Source organism: Hypanus sabinus, chromosome 8 (assembly GCF_030144855.1).
Source record: "Hypanus sabinus isolate sHypSab1 chromosome 8, sHypSab1.hap1, whole genome shotgun sequence".
In the NCBI taxonomy this organism is placed as follows: Eukaryota; Metazoa; Chordata; class Chondrichthyes; order Myliobatiformes; family Dasyatidae; genus Hypanus; species Hypanus sabinus.
Window position 1 is genome coordinate 54,316,192 of NC_082713.1, and position 19,703 is coordinate 54,335,894.

At 39.7% G+C, this 19,703-nt stretch overlaps 1 protein-coding gene across 1 annotated transcript in view; it reads right to left on the reverse strand.

Moving 5' to 3' along the window:
• LOC132398152 (ATP-binding cassette sub-family C member 5-like) overlaps positions 1 to 19,703 on the reverse strand; it is a 142,858-nt gene that overhangs the window by 51,012 nt on the left and 72,143 nt on the right. The window contains exons 14-17 of the mRNA XM_059977199.1: positions 16,866 to 16,938; positions 11,519 to 11,722; positions 10,699 to 10,824; positions 816 to 927 (exon numbers count right to left, since the gene is read on the reverse strand). Of these exons, the coding sequence (XP_059833182.1) occupies positions 816 to 927; positions 10,699 to 10,824; positions 11,519 to 11,722; positions 16,866 to 16,938 (515 nt within the window). The remainder of the gene's footprint in view (positions 1 to 815; positions 928 to 10,698; positions 10,825 to 11,518; positions 11,723 to 16,865; positions 16,939 to 19,703) is intronic.

A 19,703-nucleotide genomic window follows, 5' to 3' on the forward strand; every position in this document is an offset into this window, starting at 1 on the left:
TGTGGAGCAGACTCGATGGGCTGAATGGCCTATTCCGTTCCTATGTCTTACAGTCTTTTGGTCAAAGTGCTGAATAGCAGGAAATGATAGTGCAGCTGTCCTTAAATTTTCTCATCAACTATGGTTATTTATTTAATATTTAACTAACATTTAGGTAATTAGATTCCAAATGAACACTTATCCAATTCCAAGCCTCCCTCTTTCCCCTACCCAACAAATTTAGTCTCAGTCAGCAGTAGAACATAGTCACTTGCAAAAATGTGCATTGCATGGCCCATTTATTATTGATATCTTGGGTGTCAGCAGCAAGCAGTGTAGCCCAGACCCAAATTGTCATTGCAAATCTGGGATTCTGAAGAATCTCAGACCATCACTGCTCTGTGAAGACATACTTGCTTAGTGAATTTCCAATGGATGCTTATTGGATATTAGATATAATTACTCCCAAAAAGCTCTAAAACAAATATTGCATAGGAAATGATGCACACTTGGCATGGAAATCCTGTCAGACGAACAAATGCAATTAGTGTTGGGAGGTACACAAAGAAATAAAATGACTGAGAAATGGACATTACCAGATTTCACTCCATAGGAAATCCACTGAAATACACATTGCTTGACATAATATACATTGCATTAACTTCCTAATTATCAGGAAATACCTTCAGTGTTTTATTTGCAGTGAAGATAAATTTGATTTGCATGGTTTTTATAAAACAGGGCTCATCATGCCACTGAAAACATCTAGTTTATTCTGTGAATGCTATTATATTGAATAATATTTTTTCTGATAAAGAAGTTGATTTGCCTCATACCTTCCTTCATCTTTTCATGGACAATGGACACTGATTTGCTCTTAGAAAGTAGATTTCCAGGTTTATTTCCAGATTTTTTGATAGTGTTTCTTAGGTCTTTTTGAATAAGATTCTGGAAATTAATATAAAACAATGGGGTCAAATACCTTACATATTAAGTATTCACAAAAATGGCAAGAAAAATGAAATAACAATTTCCATTCTAATATATTGAAGATTTTCAATTATAAAGGACACATTCCTCCAGGTTTTTGAGGTTTCAACAAAATTTCCATCAAAACCATCACTAACATGCCTTTCCCTTATTTAAATGAGGGACTGAGGGTTTTTTTCTAAAAATTAAAGTGAAGCCAGACTTTAGGTAAAAATTCTGGTAGCCTATGGCTTTCTTTCAGAAGAAAAGCCTGATTAGGTGAAATAAAATGCTCCTATGTCTTATGATCTTAAAATAAGAGTACACAATTGCATTTTCTTAAGCATAAAACATGCCAGTAAGTTTTTCCCCATTGATGTATTATACATTGAATACAATTGAACACCAATATTAGAAAGCTAAGATTCTTAACCATTGATTCTGCCCTCATGCACATCTCCTCCATTTCCCAAAAATCCATGCTTACCCTTCTTCCTGCTGCCTTAATAGCGATAGAGTGTCTCTTGTCCTTACTCACCACTCAATGAGCCTCCGTATCCAACACATCATTCTCTGCAACTTACACCATCTCCAAAGGAAACCTACCACCAAAAATATCTTTACCTGCTTTCTGAAAGGATTGCTCCCTCTGTGATTCCCTTGTCCATTCATTTCCAGCCGCATCCCCCCACCCCCGCTAATCTGGCACTTAACCCTGCAAACAGCCATAGTGCTACACCTGCCCATTCACCTTCTCCCTCACCTCCAACAGGGCCCTAAACAGTCCTTCCAGGTGAGGCAACATTTCATCTGTGAATCTACTGACGTTGTCTATTGTGTCCGATGCTCCCAAAGTGGCCTGGCCTCCTCTACATTGGTGACACCCATCGTAAATTGGGGGACTGCTTCATCAAGTACCTCTGCTCCATCTGCCAACAGCGGAACTTTGTGAAGGCCAAATATTTTAATTCCCATTCTGACATGTTTGTCCGTGGCCTCCTATTGTGCCAAGATGAGGCCTACCTCAGGGTGGAGGAGCAAAACCTTACATTCTGCCTTGGTAGTCTTCATCTTGATGGCATGAACATTGATTTTTCTTTCCAGTAAAAAAATTCCCTCCCCCTCTCCTTCTCTTCCCCACTCTGGCCCCTTACCTCTTCTCAACTGCCTATCTCCTCTCCCTGGGTGCCCTACTGCTTCCCTTTCTCTTACAGTTCAGTCTCCTCTCCTATCAGATTCCTCTCTCTAAAGCCCTTTACCTTTCCTAACCACCTTGTTTCACCTATCACCTTCAAGATATCTTCCATTCCCCCACCCCCCAACTTTGTATTCTATTGTCTTCCCCTTTTGTTTTCAGTCACTAAAAATGGTCTTGGCCTGAAATGTCGACCGTTAATTCATTTCCATAGATGTTGCATGAACTGCTGAGTTCCTCCAGCATTTTGTGTGTGTTGCTTAGGATTGTTAGTGTCTGTATACATGAATATTCTTCATGCAGATCGATGACTTCTGCTCTAACTGTTATGTCTCTCTTTGATTGAGAGTACCTACAAGCTTTTATTGCCCATCAGGCTGCTGCATATCCAACTGAATCATGCCTCAGCAGTTATTCTAGAGTCAAGTAAAAGCACAACTATCAAGCCAAATCATCAATTGGATTTGATTTTATATTAAAGTAATAACTATAAAACTTCTGAAAGCTTTTGAAGGTTTCAAATAAGTTTTCCAATTTATAGACAGCAATCATCTCTGGTTTCTTGAAGTCTGTGTATTCAACAGAGCTCTGGATCAATACCTGCTATTACAGTTCAACAATAATGTAAATTGACATTTTTTGGTGCTTTTTTCTTCCATATATTGTACTAGTCATCTGATTTTGGAATAATCTAGAAGCAATTCCTTGAAGGTAAAAGCACAAAATGTCAACATCACTCAACTTCATGAAGTTTGATATAGAGTGTATTCCAGTTAATTGGGATACATTAGAGCCAGTACATTTTGGCCCAATTAATTGGCTGCCACAATTAGCCAAAGTTAATAGTTAAAATAGTTAATAGAAATAGTTAAAAGGTAGGAAAAAACCAAACCACTATTTAACTGAGTACAATGACTATAAAACTGCACAATAGTTCCCAACACTTATCCACAGAGGAATTCATCTACTGTGTTCTTTTGAATGACATTCAATGAACAAAATCAACATGGACACCTATTGCAGATAATGGACTGCCTTCACACAACACCTTAGAAAACTGCAGCCTCCAAATCTTCATTTTCAACTTAGCAATCAAGATTATTGTCAATGCCTTCAAATTCTCTGTAATTCCTAACTTGAAGTAGTGAAATCATTTCATTTTCACACCTGGCAATTTCTGGCCTGAAAGCTTGAAACCATGGTGAGCAAAACAGGTCTAAATTGTCTTACTGTTTATTTCTCACCAACCCTGAGTGACAAAAATCTCTGCTTTTGAACACAAACACACGCAACTGACATTTAAAAATTCTTAGCTCAAAGCACAGTGCAGTGTCTAAATGGCCTCACAAGGGCATGCAACTAATGCTAGTTAGAAGCTGTTCGGTAATAGTATCCAGCCTACTTAAGTGGCATAGTGCCCCAAGTAAATCAAGGAATCTTGGCTACTTTCACAATTTAATTTTTGTCCTTCAAGAGTTGTCCCAAATAAAAAGTTGCCCCAGTTAACCACTGGCCCAATAACCGGGATCCACTGGAATTCCAAACTGTTCAGCAGCTGTTTGTGAAGATTGTTTCAATGTACTGCTGGACCAACTTTAAAATGCCTAATTTTGCATTTTTGTCATATTAAAAACTACAGTAAAAATAAGTCTAACATAGCTTACTTATTGGAAGGCAAGTTTTGATTGAGGTACTCTGGGGCAAAAACTGGATCTGCAACTGTGGACTGCAGCCATAGTTACACTGCTGAACTGACGGACTCAGTGGCTGTGGCCGCAACCACTAGCTTCTGGACTAGTTTCACTCAATTCGGCATCTGTTATTTGTTCACTTTTTGTTGTTTGCATAAATTATTCTATTTTTCACAAGGTTGATACTCTTGTTGTGGGGTTTTTCTTTAAATGGGTTCTCTGGTGTTTCGTTGTTTGATGTCTGCCTGCAAGAAGATGAATATCAAGGTTGTATACTGTATACATACTTTGCTAATAAATGTACTTTGAACTTCGAATTTTGAAGTTAATGAAGATAGATATTCAATTCTCAGGCACCCTGATTAGAAACTGAACAATCAATACAGATGGTTCTGTTCTGTGACCAAATCTGCTAAACAGACCACTTCATCAATACCATAATAGTACAGCCAGGTACTTGGGCATATCCAATATAGTTTTAAGCTCTAAGTTCAAGGTAAATTTATTATTAAAGTACATATATTTCACCATATACAACACTGAGATTCATTTTCTTGCAGGCATACTCAATAAATCAATGCAAGACCATAAACTGCGCAAATACAAAAAAGAAAGACAAATAATAATAATAATAATAAATCAATATGCAATAATTATTGAGAACATGAGAGGAAGTGTCCATGGAAGTGAGCCCCTGGGCTGTGGGAACAGTTCAGTGATGGGGCAAGTGAAGTTGAATGAAATTATCTTCACTGGTTCAGGAGCCTGATGGTGGACTGGTAATAACTTTTCCTGAACCTGCTGGTGTGAGTTCTAAGGCTCCTGTACCTTCTTCCTGAAGGCAGCAGAGAAAAGAAAGTGTGGCCTGGATGGTGAGAGTCCCTGATGCTGGATGCTGCTTTCCTGCAACAGCACTCTATGTAGATGTGCTGAAGGGTGTGGAGGGCTTTACCCTTGATGGACTGAGCCATACAAAGTCACAAAATTTCTGCTACTTTTCGTATAAGTTTCCGTTCAATGGCATTGGTGTTTCCATACCAGGCTGAGATGCAGCCAGTCAATATACCTGCAACCACTCATTTTTAAAAACTAGTCAAAGTTGTAAATGTCATGCTGAATCTTCACCTAAGGATGTAGAAGCATTGCCAGGCTTCCTTCATAATTGCAATTATGCTGGCCCAGGACGGGTCCTCCGAAATGATAACAAATGATAAAGTTGCTGACCCTCTCCAACTCTGAACCCCCGATGAGAATTGGCTCATGGATCTCCAGTTTCCTCCTATTGAAGTCAATAATCATCTCCTTGGTCTTGCTGTCATTGAGTGAAATGTTGTTGTTGTGGCACCATTCAGCCAGATTTTCAGTCTTCCGCCACTTTCTCCACTCAGAGCTGATTCATCTCCACTGTTGATTCAGCCAACTTAAATATGGCATTGGAACTGTACTTAACCACACAGTCACAAATGTAAAGTGAGTAGAGCAAGGGCTAAGCACACAGTCTTGTGGTGCACCTGTGCTGATGGAGATCACGGAAGATGTTGTTGCTAATCCGAACTGACTTGGTTCTGCAAGTAAGGAAATTGAGGGTGCAATTGGACAAGGAGGTTTTGAAGCCAAAAATCTTGAAGATTATTGATTAGTTATGAGGGGATGAAGGTATTGAATGCTGAGCTGTGGTCAATAAAGAGCATCCTGACAACATCTTTGCTGTCCAAATGTTCCAGGGTTAAGTGAAGGGCCAATGAAATGGCATATGATGTGGTCTTGGTGCTCTGCTAGGCAAATTAAAGCAGATCCAAGTTGCTTCTCTGCCAAGAATTTCTATGTTTCATCACCAACCTCTCAAAACACTTCATCACTGGGGACTTAACTGCATCTGGACGATAGACATTGAGGCAAGTTATCACATTCTTCTTAGGCACCAGTATAATTTAAGCCTGCATAAAGCAGGTGAGTACATCAGACTGTCAAAGTGAGATAAAGACACCAGTGTACATTACAACTAGTTGATCAGCACAGGTCATTAGTACTCAGTCAGGTTGGCTACCTGGGCTGAATGTTTTCCATGGGCTGACCCTTCCAAAGGGTGCTCTCATATCAGCCTCAGAGACTAAAATCACAGGATCATCAGAGCCTGTGGGAGCTTGTGATGGTTTCTCCATGTTTTTATGGCCAAAATGAACATGAAACACATTGAGCTCACCTGGAAGCAAAGCCCTGTCATCACAAATGTTGCTTGATTTCACTTTATAAGAGGCAATAGGTACTCCCTGCCATAGCTGTTGAGCATCCTTCATTGATTCAAGTTTAGTTTGGAACTCCCACTTTGCCTGTGAGATGGCTTGTGATGCCAACCTCTGCTTTAAATGTACCCAAAGTTCTGGCCTTCACTGCCATCTATGGCAATGAATTCAACAGATTCACCACTTTCTGTTGGAAAAAATTCTTCCTCATCACTGTTATAAAGAGGCAACCTTCTAATTTGAGACTGTGCCCTCTACTCCTAGACTCTCCCGCTATTGGAAACACCCTCTCCATGTCCTTTCTGTCTTGGACAGTGGTCCCCAAAGTGGGCAATATTGCCCCTTTGGGGGGGGGCAGTGTGAGTTTCTTTGGGGGTGTATAGCTGGGGGATTACAAGTTTAATTTAAGAAATTAATTACTTATTATAAACATTTGATCCTCAGTGCCTCATAATTGATGACAAAGATCAAATGATCTCCTCAGCTCTTGCTAACCCATCATTCTCTTAGACTTTGATTGAAGTGCTTTAAAGCTGTTGAAATGCAATGTGACACTTCTATATCTGGCATATCATCAGAAATATGAACTGAAGAAATCATGTTATTTACAGGCACTGCCCGTGCACTACTGTTGTTCACTATCAGTGTTAGCCAGTACCATTCCAGTGCAATTCCTATGAACTAAGATAAAGCATTCAATGGGGTAAAGTTCAGAATCCACCCTTTCCAATGATTTTGACAGCATTTCTCTAGCTCATAGCCCAAATGAGATATTGCTGCCACACTTTATGTACCTTAAGGCAGAGAGCCAGGTTTTGTCTGAGCTATGATGATGTCATAACTTTCCCCTTTATTGATCGCAGCACTTGAGGTTGCACTTTATTAATAGATGATTGACTGTGGTCATTAATCCATAACAAAAATGACAGAAGCAGACCAAATGAAAAGGAACTGTAGACAGTATCTGGAATATGGATTTATACCAGAACCGAGCAACCAATGTGTCTGTTGTGTGAAAAAGATTTTTCAAAACCGATAATGAAACTTCCAGGTTCCTTGAACATTTGAAGAGAAAACACTCTGATAAAGCAAAGAAAACTTTGTGAAAACTTTCAAAAACAAAAAACACTTCAAAACATACAGTATTTGCCAGCACTTCACAAAAAACAGTGATGGTTTGCATGCTTCATTCATTTCCTTCATCATCACTAAATCTGGAAAGCCTCATACAATTGGAGGAAGTCTGATTCTGGAGTAAAGGAGATTCATAAGTACATAAGTCACCAGAGCAAATTATTAAAGTGATTCTGCTCAGCAACAACTCTGTTCAAAGACAAATGGATGAAATATCTGAGAATGCGGAATATATTAAGGACAACAGAATTTGTTCTGCAGTTGGATGAGTCAACTTTTCCAGGCAATGATTCATTGTTTCTTGGTTATATTTGCTTCATAAAAGCTGAGAGCATGGTTCAAGAGTTGTTATTTTGAAAGAGTACTAGAAACAGACATGAAAGAGGAGTGAATATTTTGGATTGCTGATCAGTTTTTCAAAGTGAAAGACATTCTGCTCACCAACATTCCTGCTTGTGCAACAATTGAGGCACCATCAATGACAGGATGACAGTGTGGAGTTATTACTTTTTTTGAAAAAGCTGTCCCTATCATATTTACCATTCACTGTATAATTAATTCACAGGCAATATCTTCTCACAAAATCCCTGTAATTAACTACAAAAATAATTAAATACAATTATCACAACAGTAAATAAAATCAAGTCCTATGTTCTCAATTTTTGATCACTTCCAGAGCTTTGTATTGCAAATGATGAACAGCTTGAATGCTTGCTGTTGCATACAGAAGTCAGGTGGTTTTCAAAAGGAAACTGCCCGAGATGCTTTTATGCGTTTTTTATAACTATGATAAAATTCTTTGAAGACTCAAATGTTTCATTCAATAATCAACTCAAGAATATTAGGCACAACAGTGCTTATTTGTCAGAATTATTTGCAAAGTTTAATGAACTGCAAGGAAGTAATGTGAATCTCATCAAAGTAAAATCAGTCATCTCCACATTTCTGTCCAAGTTAACCCTGTTTAAACGCAACATTGGCTGTCATGACTTTTCCCAATTTCTGAGCCTCTCTGAGTTGCCAGAGGAAGAAAGAATACCAGATCTTCAAGTATACCGTGCCCACCTGGGTGAGCTGCATAAAAACATGTCGGAAAAATTTGAAAATCTTCTCTCAATCTGAATTCCAGATTGGTAATAAATCCATTCCTGAACTGTTGTAATGAGGAATTAACAGGAAGAATGGAAGAAGAATTGATCTCACACAAAATTACTTTGAGCTGAAGCTGAGGTTCAAAAAAAATTAGATAACGACTTTTGGTTACAGAAAGAAATCTCTGGAACACTATCCTGCACTGTGAAAAAAGGTTAAGGTGTTCTTTATTGCCTTTCCAACATGATATTTAGTGGGGCATGTTTTAAGTGCAGTCACCCAACTTCTTTCCAAGCAACAAAACAGACTGCAAATTACTGAACTTGAGGATCTGAGATTCCTTCTGAGTTACATTCAGCCTGATGTTGAGAAGTTGATATCACTGCACCAAGCCCTTCCATCTCATAGAAAGGTGAAAAAGTAATAAAGTAGTGATAGTTGTACTACTAATGAGCTACTACTAGATTTGAATGAGTTTTGCAATTATTTGTCACAGTTTCCAACTTGCAATTCCTATTGCATCGTGATGTGCAAGGAGACAATAACACAAAAAAGTTTGAGAACTACTGATCTAAGCATTTCAATATTTGGTAGGATTCAATAACATTCCCCCCACCAGGTATGACTTCTTCTTTACTTTTAAGCTGTCTTTGATTTTCCTTGTTAGCTATGGTCACCTCTCGCTCCCATCAGAATGATCCTTCTTCTTTGAGATGAACCAATCCTGCATCTTCTGAATTACTCCCATAAAATTCAACCTTTGCTGCTGTACTGTTATCCCTACCAGTGTCCCCTTTAAACACCATTTTTTGGACTGCTCTTCTCCTCTTCACCAGGATCCTGGTCCCAGTATTGTTCAGGTGGAGCCAGAACCATTGGAACAGCTCACTCCTTCCCCAGTACTGGTGCCAATATCCTATGAACTCAAACACATTTCTCACACACCAATGCATTAAACTCTGTGACCTTATATCCCTGTGACAATTTGCAAGTGACTCTAATGAACTAGAGATTATTACTTTTTTGGTTCTGTTTTTCTTTTATTTATTACCTAGCTGCTCAAAAAGCCTCATCAGAGCCCTTTTCCTTGTTCTTCCTATGTCATTGGCAACCACATTGGATGACAAATGGATATTTCCACTCCCATACCAAATTCATCTGCCAATTAGGTCAGATATTCCGAACCGAGCACAGAGCAGACAACTCAGCCTTCGAGACTCTCGATCATTATGACAGAGAATTGTGTCTGTTCCCTTGACTATACTAACCCCAACTGCAACTACATTTCTCTTCTCACTTTCCTCTTTAACAGCTCCCTGAACCACAGTCCCACAGTTCAGTTGCTCATTCTCACATAGATCAACAATCTCAGATCTGTTGGGCAAGCTTAAGGACTTCTCCAACACCTTTTGGATCTCCCTATCTGCCTAATTTGCAGTCACACCCTCTTGTCTCTGGCCTCAGACTGAATTAAAGAAGTTAATCTAATGGGTGTGACTGCTTCCTAAAACAGTGTCCAGGTATCTCTCCCTCTCCCTGATGCATCACAGTGTTCGAAGCTCAGATTCCATAAGGATAATTAGGCAGTTGCTAGATGTTCTTCATGATATTTGCTTATAAATTTTACCGAAGGTATGGTATACAAAGAGGTTTAAGTACAGCAGACTGAGATAAACTGTGATAACATGGTGCAAGAAAAGCCACGTTATCTTTAAACTTAAGAAAAGCCATGTTAAAGCCAAGAACTTAATGCAGTTAAGTCAGTAGGGTATAGAAAGGACACATCATAAAATACTTAAGAAAGTGAGGAACTATCTACTGTATACTCTTTTAATAGTCCTCAGAAAGTAAAATATTGCCAAAGGAATTAAGAACTTCAGATGTTGTACATGTTTTCCCAAAAGAATAAACTTGGCAATGATTGGTGTAATTTTAAGGTGATTGGAGGGATATACCAGAGGTAAATTTGTTTACACAATGGTGGGTGCATGGTACACATTGCCAGGTGTGGTAGTAGAGGCAGGTACAATAAATATAACAGAAGCCTCAAAGGGGCAACTGGATAATTATTTGATACAGAAGTAAATTAAAAAGACATGATAATACAAGAGCAGTAATGGTCCTGCTGAAGGGTCTTGACCCGAAACGTCGACTGTACTTTTTTCCATAGATGCTGCCTGGCCTGTTGAGCTCCTCCAGCATGTTGTGTGTGTTACATGGAACTAAATGGATTGTTCTTAGGAAGAGCAAGTGCATAATCAACAGATCTTCTGTTCTATACTATTCTATGATTCTACAATAAAGAGAAGGCATAGATGACTGAATAACTCTACTCTTCCGATGTTTTATCAAGTTGCTTTCATGTTTATGTGTCATCTCACCATGTTACACTTACAGCTTGCTGCATGCTATTAAACAGCGCAGCATATTCTTCGTTAAGCATCATTAGCTCCTCATGCGTGCCTTGTTCAGTAATACATCCGTCCCGCATGAACAGCACTTCATCACAATCTATAAGATACTGGAGAAGAAAAACATAAGAACTGAAGTATTCAATCCAGTTTTCATCTGATTTAAGACTACATCAACATCGAAGTTTACACATGAAATTGGACCTAAGAACTGAGTGAAACCATGTAAAGATAATACTTTTCGAGAAAACAGATTATATATATCATGTCAGCTTAGGTCCCAGAGAACGGTATAAAAAATACTGCTCATTTTTAAAAATGAAAAATCTGCAAGTTATAAGGACAAAAGCACAAGAGGTTCTGCAGATACTGGAAATCCAGAGTAATGCATACAAAATGGATGAGGGACTCAGCTGGTCAGGCAACATCTATGGAAATGAATAAAGAGTCAACATTTCAAGCCAAGGCCCTTTATCAAGACTCAGGATCCTGGCCCAAAATGTCGATTCTTTATTCCTTTTCATATGTATTGACTGACCTGCTGAGTTCCTCCAGCATTTTGTATGTGTTAACTTATAGGGACATAGGACTGAGAACCACGAAGTCCATAAACCTATATAGATCACGTTTTAGTCAGCAAGAGAACAGTGACAAAATGGCTCTCTTTCTGTCCTGTAGATCTCTATCATTCTATGGTTATCCCAAAGTGAAAATTGTATTTCTGATTGGTATTACTAGGATTAATTTATTCTTCAAGCCTTTGCCTGCAATATATACTTTCAGATTTTATTAAGAAGTACCTACCTGAAGCTGATGGGTGACAAAGAGAACTGTCTTCCCTTTCATTCCCGTCTTAATAGCATTTGTAAACATGTGAGCTCCAACATGGGCATCTACTGCACTCAGTGGGTCATCCAGAAGGAAAGTACTTGGTTCACTGTATAAAGCACGTGCAAGACTAATCCGTTGTCTCTGCCCTCCACTGAGGTTGGCACCATGTTCTCCAATCTATGGTGAAGATTTGTAAATGTAGGAATACGTATCCAAAAGTAACTTGTAAAGTTAAAAATACGATGGGAATTTTGAGTTCCTGATAGTGTTGAACCATCATTATAAAATTCCTTTATAATGAATTATAAAGGAATTAATTAAATTTCACTCGACTTAAAAAACATTATTGAATAAAATGAAATAGTTAAAGTAGACTTTAATCAACTGAGGCTCCAAAAGATGAAAAATAAATTAAAATTACCAGACATAACTTTCATGTAAATTCATTGTTCCGCATCATGATAATTTTCAGATTTTTGTAACAACTCTGAGCTTCCACGGCTTAACTACAGAACATAACTCTTGAACTCCATGCTCCATGACTTGACGGAATTACAGAAACTTCAAAAGCATGGCTTAAGTCAAAACCATTCTTCAGAAAAAGGATCGTGTTTACTTTCAACATTGATCTGGCAGTTAAACTATCAGTACTGACAGGTATAATAGGAAAAATGAGCCTGAAGGCATTTTACAACTAGCCTGGGACCCTTACAATGAATAGTAGGTATAGAAATTCAGCTTGGATTCTTAATCTTGAATGATGACCCACGATCACTTGTTTGTTAATATACTTCCAGAGTTACTGGAAGAGGCAGAACCTAATTAATTTATACCTCCTGTCCATGACTCAACTGACAACAGTCATTGTTTGAGCTCATACATGAAGAACGTAGAAGGGGAAGAGAGTACATATGAAACCATAAAACCAAACTCACAAACTCAAATGTACCAGACATTGGTGAGGCTGCACTTAGAATATTGCATCCAATTTTGGCCACCTTGCTACAGGGAAGAAGTCATTAAGTTGGAAACAATGCAGAAGAGATTTATGAGGATGTCGCCAGGACTCAAAGGACTGATTTATGGTGAAAGGTTGAGCAGGTTTAGACTGTTTTCATCGGAGAATGAGAGGTGATCTTATAGAGATGTTAAAGTCATAAGAAGCATGGGTATAGTCAATGAACACAATATTTTCCAATGGTTGGGGATATCAGTAACTAAAGTGCATAGGTTTAAGGTGAAAATGGAGATATTTAATAGGAAACTGAGAGGTAAGCTTTTCACCCAAAGCGTGGTCAGTATATGGATTGAGTTATCAGAGTGAGTGGTTGAGGCAGGTACATTAACAACATTTCAAAAGGTACTTTGACAGGTACATGAATAGAAAGTGTTTAGAAGGATATGGCAAAAGACAGGTAAATGGGACTAGGTTAGATGAGAATCTTGGACAGCATGGAGCAGTTGGACACCAATGCGTGCTTTCATGTTGCATGAGATTATAACTCCAAATATCAGAGTTGGCAAGAGATTAGTAAAAATGGGATAAAGTCAAGTTAATATTGTATAAAATAGTCAGTGCCCTCAATCCTTGAGTTGATGCTTTTGTGTGAATCCGACTTCCACATCCTTCTTGAAGCAGAGAATACCTCCAGCTCACCAGCTTTCGAGAGAAGAAATTTCTTTTTTCAATTCAAAATGTTTATCCTATTTCCTTAGACTATCCTTCGTTCTACACCACCATCCCTATTCTCCAGCCAAGACCATCACCCTACCTGCAGATAGTTTGCCTAGACCTGTCAGAATTTTGCGATTTCAATGAGAACTCCACTAATTTCTCCACATTCGAGAATACAAGCCTAATTGATCCAATTTATCCTCATATAAGTGTTCCACCACCCTGAAATCAGTCTACTAAACCTTTGTTATACTGCCTGTATATTCCTTCTGTGCACTATACTCCAAGTGTTATCTCACTTTCTTGAAAATGTCCAAAACACGCTGGTTGTCAAAATTTCATTCACAAAAGAAACACCACTGTCCTTGGTTGAACAAAGCACATGTGTACACTCAGTGGACACTTTACTAGGTGCAGGTCTTTGAGTATGTTCTTGGTCTTCTGCTGCTGGAGCCCATCCACTTCAAGGTTTGCAGTATTGTGTGTTCAAAGATGCTCTTCTGCATACCATTATTGTATTGTGTGGTTATTTGAGATTCTGTTGCTTTCCTGTCTGTTTGAACCAGTCTCTTCTGACCTCTCTCATTAACAAGGCATTATCACCCACAGAACTGCCACTCCCTGGATTTTTTTTTTGTTTTATCCACCATTCTCTGTAAACTCTAGAGACTGTTATGTGTGAAAATCCCAGGAGATCAGCAGTTTCTGAGATACTTAAAAAAACCTGATTGGCATCATCAATGATTTCATGGTCAAAGTCACTTAGATCACATTTATTTCATATTCTGATATTTGATCTGAACAACATCTGAACCTCGTGACCATGCCTGCATGCTTTTAATGCTTTGAGTTGCTGTGACATGATTGGTTCATTAGATATTTGCGTTAACAAGCAGGTGTACCGGTGTACCTAATAAAGTGGCCCAAGTGTAGAATAGTCAACAGGCTATTCAGCCCATTGTGTCTCTGCTGACCATGATAGGAATCCAAACTAATCCCACCTACTTGCACATGGCTTATATCCTTCAATTCATTGTCTGTGCCTATGCCTGTCTAATTCCTCCTAAATATTGCTATTATATTTGCTTTTACCATTTCCCCTGGCAGCACATTCTTGGAACCTACCACACTCTGTGGACTAACTTACCTTATAAATCTCCTTAAAATTTCCTCCTTCTCTTGGTTCTCTATTATCTTATACTCCCACCCTGAGCAATAAAGAAAACTAACTGCCTCATATTTATTGCTGTTTTGTATACATCTATCATGCTCCACAGTAAACAATCAAAGTGTGTCCAACTTCTTATGTAGGCAATATCCTGGTGAACTTCTGCCTTCTCTCCAAAGTCTCCACATGCTTCCTGTAACACAATAACCAAAACTGCACACTATACTTCAACCAGAGTTTTACACAATTAGAAAATGAATTCCTGATTTTTATATCTTATTTACCACCCTATCAACTTATGTTGCCCCTTGTAGTGGAGTTATGCTCTTGCACCCCAAAATTCTTCTGTACTTCAATGCTCCTAAGGATCCTGCTATTTACTGTATACTTTCCCCTTATGTTTACCCTTCAAATTGCAAACACCACACTGTCTGTCCATCCATCTGTCATTTCTTTGCCCAATTTCTGACTGATCTATTTCCTGCTGAACCCTTTGACAACTTTCCTCACTATGCAAACTCTGTCAATTTTCATTAGTTTCATCTTAATGATTATTGATACATGGTGAAAGCTCTAACTTAACCTACAGGTTCTTTATCATCAGAATTGCTTAAAATATCAATTTTATATGCCATGTTGCATATTAGAAACAACTTACAATTCATCCCTTTGATCCAGCCTTCAATCATTATTGAAAGATTATTTTTAACTGTTGATTCTGTCTAGTCTCCATGAACCAATCTGGACATTAAATTTCATTAAAGTCACTATAGCAATAGCTGCAAGAAGTGGGAAACTGTACTCTTTTCAATGAGGCTGGGCAGTTCTGCAGTAGCTGCTTGTGGCTCAGACATTGAGAGAATGAGCAAAGGTGTAGTGCCCCAGTGTCAGAGAATCAAGGGTCTCCATATGCAGAAGGTAAACTGTGATGGTTTAACTAAGTCTTTCCTTCCCTGACCACTTGCAGAGAAATTCAGAATTGTGACTTTGGAGACAAGTCAGGGAAGTTCTGTCTGCACAAGCCAGTCTGAGACAGAGCAGGTGAACATCCTGAATATCTGAGCTCACCACATCTTCCTGCCGTCTTAACTGTGATAAGATTTCCTTCTGCTTGTCCTCATCTACTACCCCAAGAGTCTCCACATCCATCCTCCTCTGTGCTTCTATTTCTCACTCTGGCCCCTTACCTCTTCTCACCTGCCTACCACTTCCCCCTGGGTCCCCTCCTCATTCCCTTTCTCCCATGGTCCACTCTCCTCTCCAATCAGATTCCTCCTTCTTCAACCCTTTATCTTCCCAGCCCATCTCCTTCTAGATATCCTGCTTCCTTTCCCCCCACCTTTTTATTCTGATATCTTCTCCTTTCCTTTTCAATCCTGAAGAAAGGTCTCAGCCTGAAACACCAACTGTTCATCCATTTCCATAGACGCTGCCTGACCTGCTGAGTGCCTGCAGCATTTTGTGTGTGTGTTGCAGTTGTACAAGATGTTGGTGAGGCCGAATTTGAAGTACTGTGTGCAGTTCTTGTCACCAAACTATGGTAAAGATATCTATTATACTGAAAGAGGTAATAGAAAATTTACAAGGATGTTGCTGAAGACATCAGTTGCAGGGAAATGTTGAATAGGTTAAGACTTCATTTCCTGGTGTGCAGGAGAATGAGAGGAGATCTCATAGAGGTATACAAAATTGTGAGGGGTGTAGATAGGGTGAATGTATGCAGGCATTTCCCATCAGGTTGGGTGAAACTAGAGTTAGAGGTCATAGGTTTTAGGTGAAGGGCGAGAAATTTAAGGGGACTCTGCTGGGAAAATTCTTCACTCAGAGGGCAGTTCTGGTGTGGAGCAATCTGCCAGCAGAAGTGGTAGATGCGAGTTCAGTTGTAACAGTTAAGAGAAGTTTGTATGGGTACATGGATGGGAGAGTTTTGGAAGGATATGGTCCAGGTGCACATAGATGGGTCTCGGCAGAGAATCAGGTCAGGATGGACTAAATGGGCTAAAAGGCCTATTTCTGTGCTGTAGTAATCAATGATTTTAGAAACATTATGAAGCAAATTTTGATTCACAGACATAATATTTGGGCACACAACCAGAAACATTATCAATAATTAAGACTTTAATGTTATTTTGAAGAATGATATAAAGGTAGAGGAGTAGATTGGGCTGAAACTACATTTAGGAGCTCTTTCAGCCATAGGAGCTGAAATCACTGCTGCCAATGATGGAACAATTAAAACGGAGATTTGTGAGAGGCCAGAATTGATTTTGTATACTTCTGTGGATTATTCGGTCAAATTTTAAGACCCAGCTTACTGCCTTCACAATATGTAGAGTTGAGTTTAAAAGTTTAATTTGAAGAATAAGTGCCTTGATGTTGCAGGCTCTGACCTATAGATCATTTAGTATACATTTCCACTGATATCAGTGGAAAGTTTGACTGTATGTCCAGTCAAAGAATTTCACATCGCTTCATACCTCAGTCATATCTCCAGAAGGTAAAATTTCTATGTCAGGATACAGACAGCAAGCATCCAATACATTATTATACCTAAAAATGTGGGGAAAAAACATCATGATTTAGACAATAAGATATTGCAGCAGAATTAGACTATATGGCACATCTGGTCTACTCTGTTGTTTCATCAAGGCTGATCCATTTTCCCTTCTCAGCCCCATTCTCCTCCCTTCTCCCCATATCCCTTCATGTCCTGACTAATCATGAATCTATCAACCTCTGCCTTAAATACACCCAGTGACTTGACCTCCATATCCCCTATGGTAACAAATTCCACAGATTCACCATTCTCTGGCTGAAGAAATTCCTCCTCATCTCCATTATAAAAGTACACTCCTCTACTCTGAGGCTGTCCTCTGGTCTTAGACTCCGCCATCACAGGAAACATACTTTCCACATCAAGATCTTTCAACAAATGCTCTTCATATTACAAGCTTTTCAATCCTGGGATCATTTCATGGACCTGCTTTGAACCCCTCTTCAATGTTAGCACTTTCTTGCTTGTCCATGCAATGTTTAACAATAAATTAATATGACTTAAACTAATATGAGGAAATCTGCAGATGCTGGAAATTCAAACAACAACACAATGCTGGTGGAACACAACAGGCCAGGCAGCATCCATAGGGAGAAAAGCTGTCGACGTTTCGGGCCGAGACCCTTCGTCAGGACTAACTGAAAGGAAAGATAGTAAGAGATTTGAAAGTAGTGGGGGGAGCGGGAAATGCGAAATGATAGGAGAAGACCGGAGAGGGTGGGATGAAGCTAAGAGCTGGAAAGGTGATTGGCGAAAGTGATACAGAGCTGAAGAAGGGAAAGAATCATGGGACAGGAAGCCTCGGGAGAAAGAAAGTGGGGGGAGCACCAGAGGGAGATGGAGAACAGGCAGACAACTAAATATGTCAGGGATGGGGTAAGAAGGGGATGAGGGGCATTAACAGAAGTTAGAGAAGTCAATGTTCATGCCATCAGGTTGGAGGCTAGCCAGCCAGTATATAAGGTGTTGTTCCTCCAATCTGAGTTTGGATTCATTTTGACAGTAGAGGAGACCATGGATAGACATATCAGAATGGGAATGGGATGTGGAATTAAAATGTGTGGCCACTGGGAGATCCTGCTTTTTCTGGCGGACCGAGTGTAGGTGTTCAGCGAAACGGTCTCCCAGTCTGCGTCAGGACTCACCAATATATAAAAGGCTACACTGGGAGCACCGGACGCAGTATACCACACCAGCCGACTCACAGGTGAAGTGTCATCTCACCTGTAAGGACTGTTTGGGGCCCTGAATGGTGGTGAGGGAGGAAGTGTAAGGGCAGGTGTAGCACTTGTTCCGTTTACAAGGAAAAGTGCCAGGAGGGCGATCAATGGGAAGGGATGGGGGGGACGAGTGGACAAGGGAGGCATGTAGGGAATGATCCCTGCAAAAAGTAGAAAGGCGGGAGGGAGGGAAAAACGTGCTTGGTAGTGAATCCCGTTGGACTCAATCTCTCCTCATAGACTAACCCCCTCATCTCTGGAATCAACCTGCTGAAACTCCTCTGCCTCCAAAGCCAGTATATCCTTCCTCAAGTAGACCAGAACTGCACACAATACTCCAGGTGTGGCCTCACCAGTACCCCATCTACTTGCAGCATAACCTTCCTGCTCTTAAATTCAATTCCGTTAGCAATGAAGGCCAATATTCCATTTGCCTTCTTGATAGACTGCTACATCTGCAAACCAACCTTTGTTGTTTGTGCACAAGCAATCCCAAGTCCCTCTGTACAGTAGCATGTTGCAATCTTTTGCTGTTTAAATAATAATCTGATCTTCCATTTTTCCTTCCAAAGTGGATGACCTCAAATTTACCAACATTGTTCTCCATCTGCTAGACCCTTACCCACTCAAACTATCTGTCTATACCTCTCCGCAGACTCTCCGTATCCTCTGCACAATTTGCTTTTCCACTCAATTCAGTGTCATCAGCAAACTTAGATACACTACACTCAGCCTCCTCTTCCAGATCATTAATGTATATTGTGAACAGTTCCAGGTCCAGCACAGAGCCCTGCGACACACCGCTCACCACTGATGGCCAACCAGGGAATAACTCATGTATCCCAACTCTCTGCTTTCTGTAAGTTAACCAATCCTCTATCCATGCTAATACATCACACACAACACTAGCATCCTTATCTTGTGGATAAGTCTTTTTTGTGGCACCTTATCGAAATCCAAGTAAATGTTGTTCATCTGCTCCCCTCTATCCACTGGGCTCGTTATATCCCCAAAGAACTCCAATAGCTTGTCAAACAGGACCTGCCTTTGCTGAATCCATGCTGCATCTGCCTGATGAATCCATTTCTTTCCAGATGCCTTGCTATTTCTTCTTTAATGTTAGATTCAAGCATTTTGCCAACTACATATGTTAAACTAACTGGCCTATAGTTACCTGCCTTTTGCCTAGTTCTTTTTTTAAACAGTGGTTTGAATTTGCCTTCTTCCAATCCGCTGGGACCTGCCCAGAGATCCTTAGAATTTTGGTAAATTATCACCAAAACCTCAACTACAACCTCTGCCATTTCCTTCAGTACCCTGGAATGCATTCCATCAGGACCAGGGAACTTATCTATCTTCAGGCCCACGAGTTTGCTCAGCACTACCCCTTTAGTGATAGCTATTGTATCGAGGTCCTCACCTCCCATCATATCCATATCATCTCTCTTCAGCATGTTAGATGTGTCCTCCACCGTGAAGAGCAATACAAAATAGACATTTGGCCTTGGCCATTTCCTCGTTAGCTAATATCAATTCCTCCT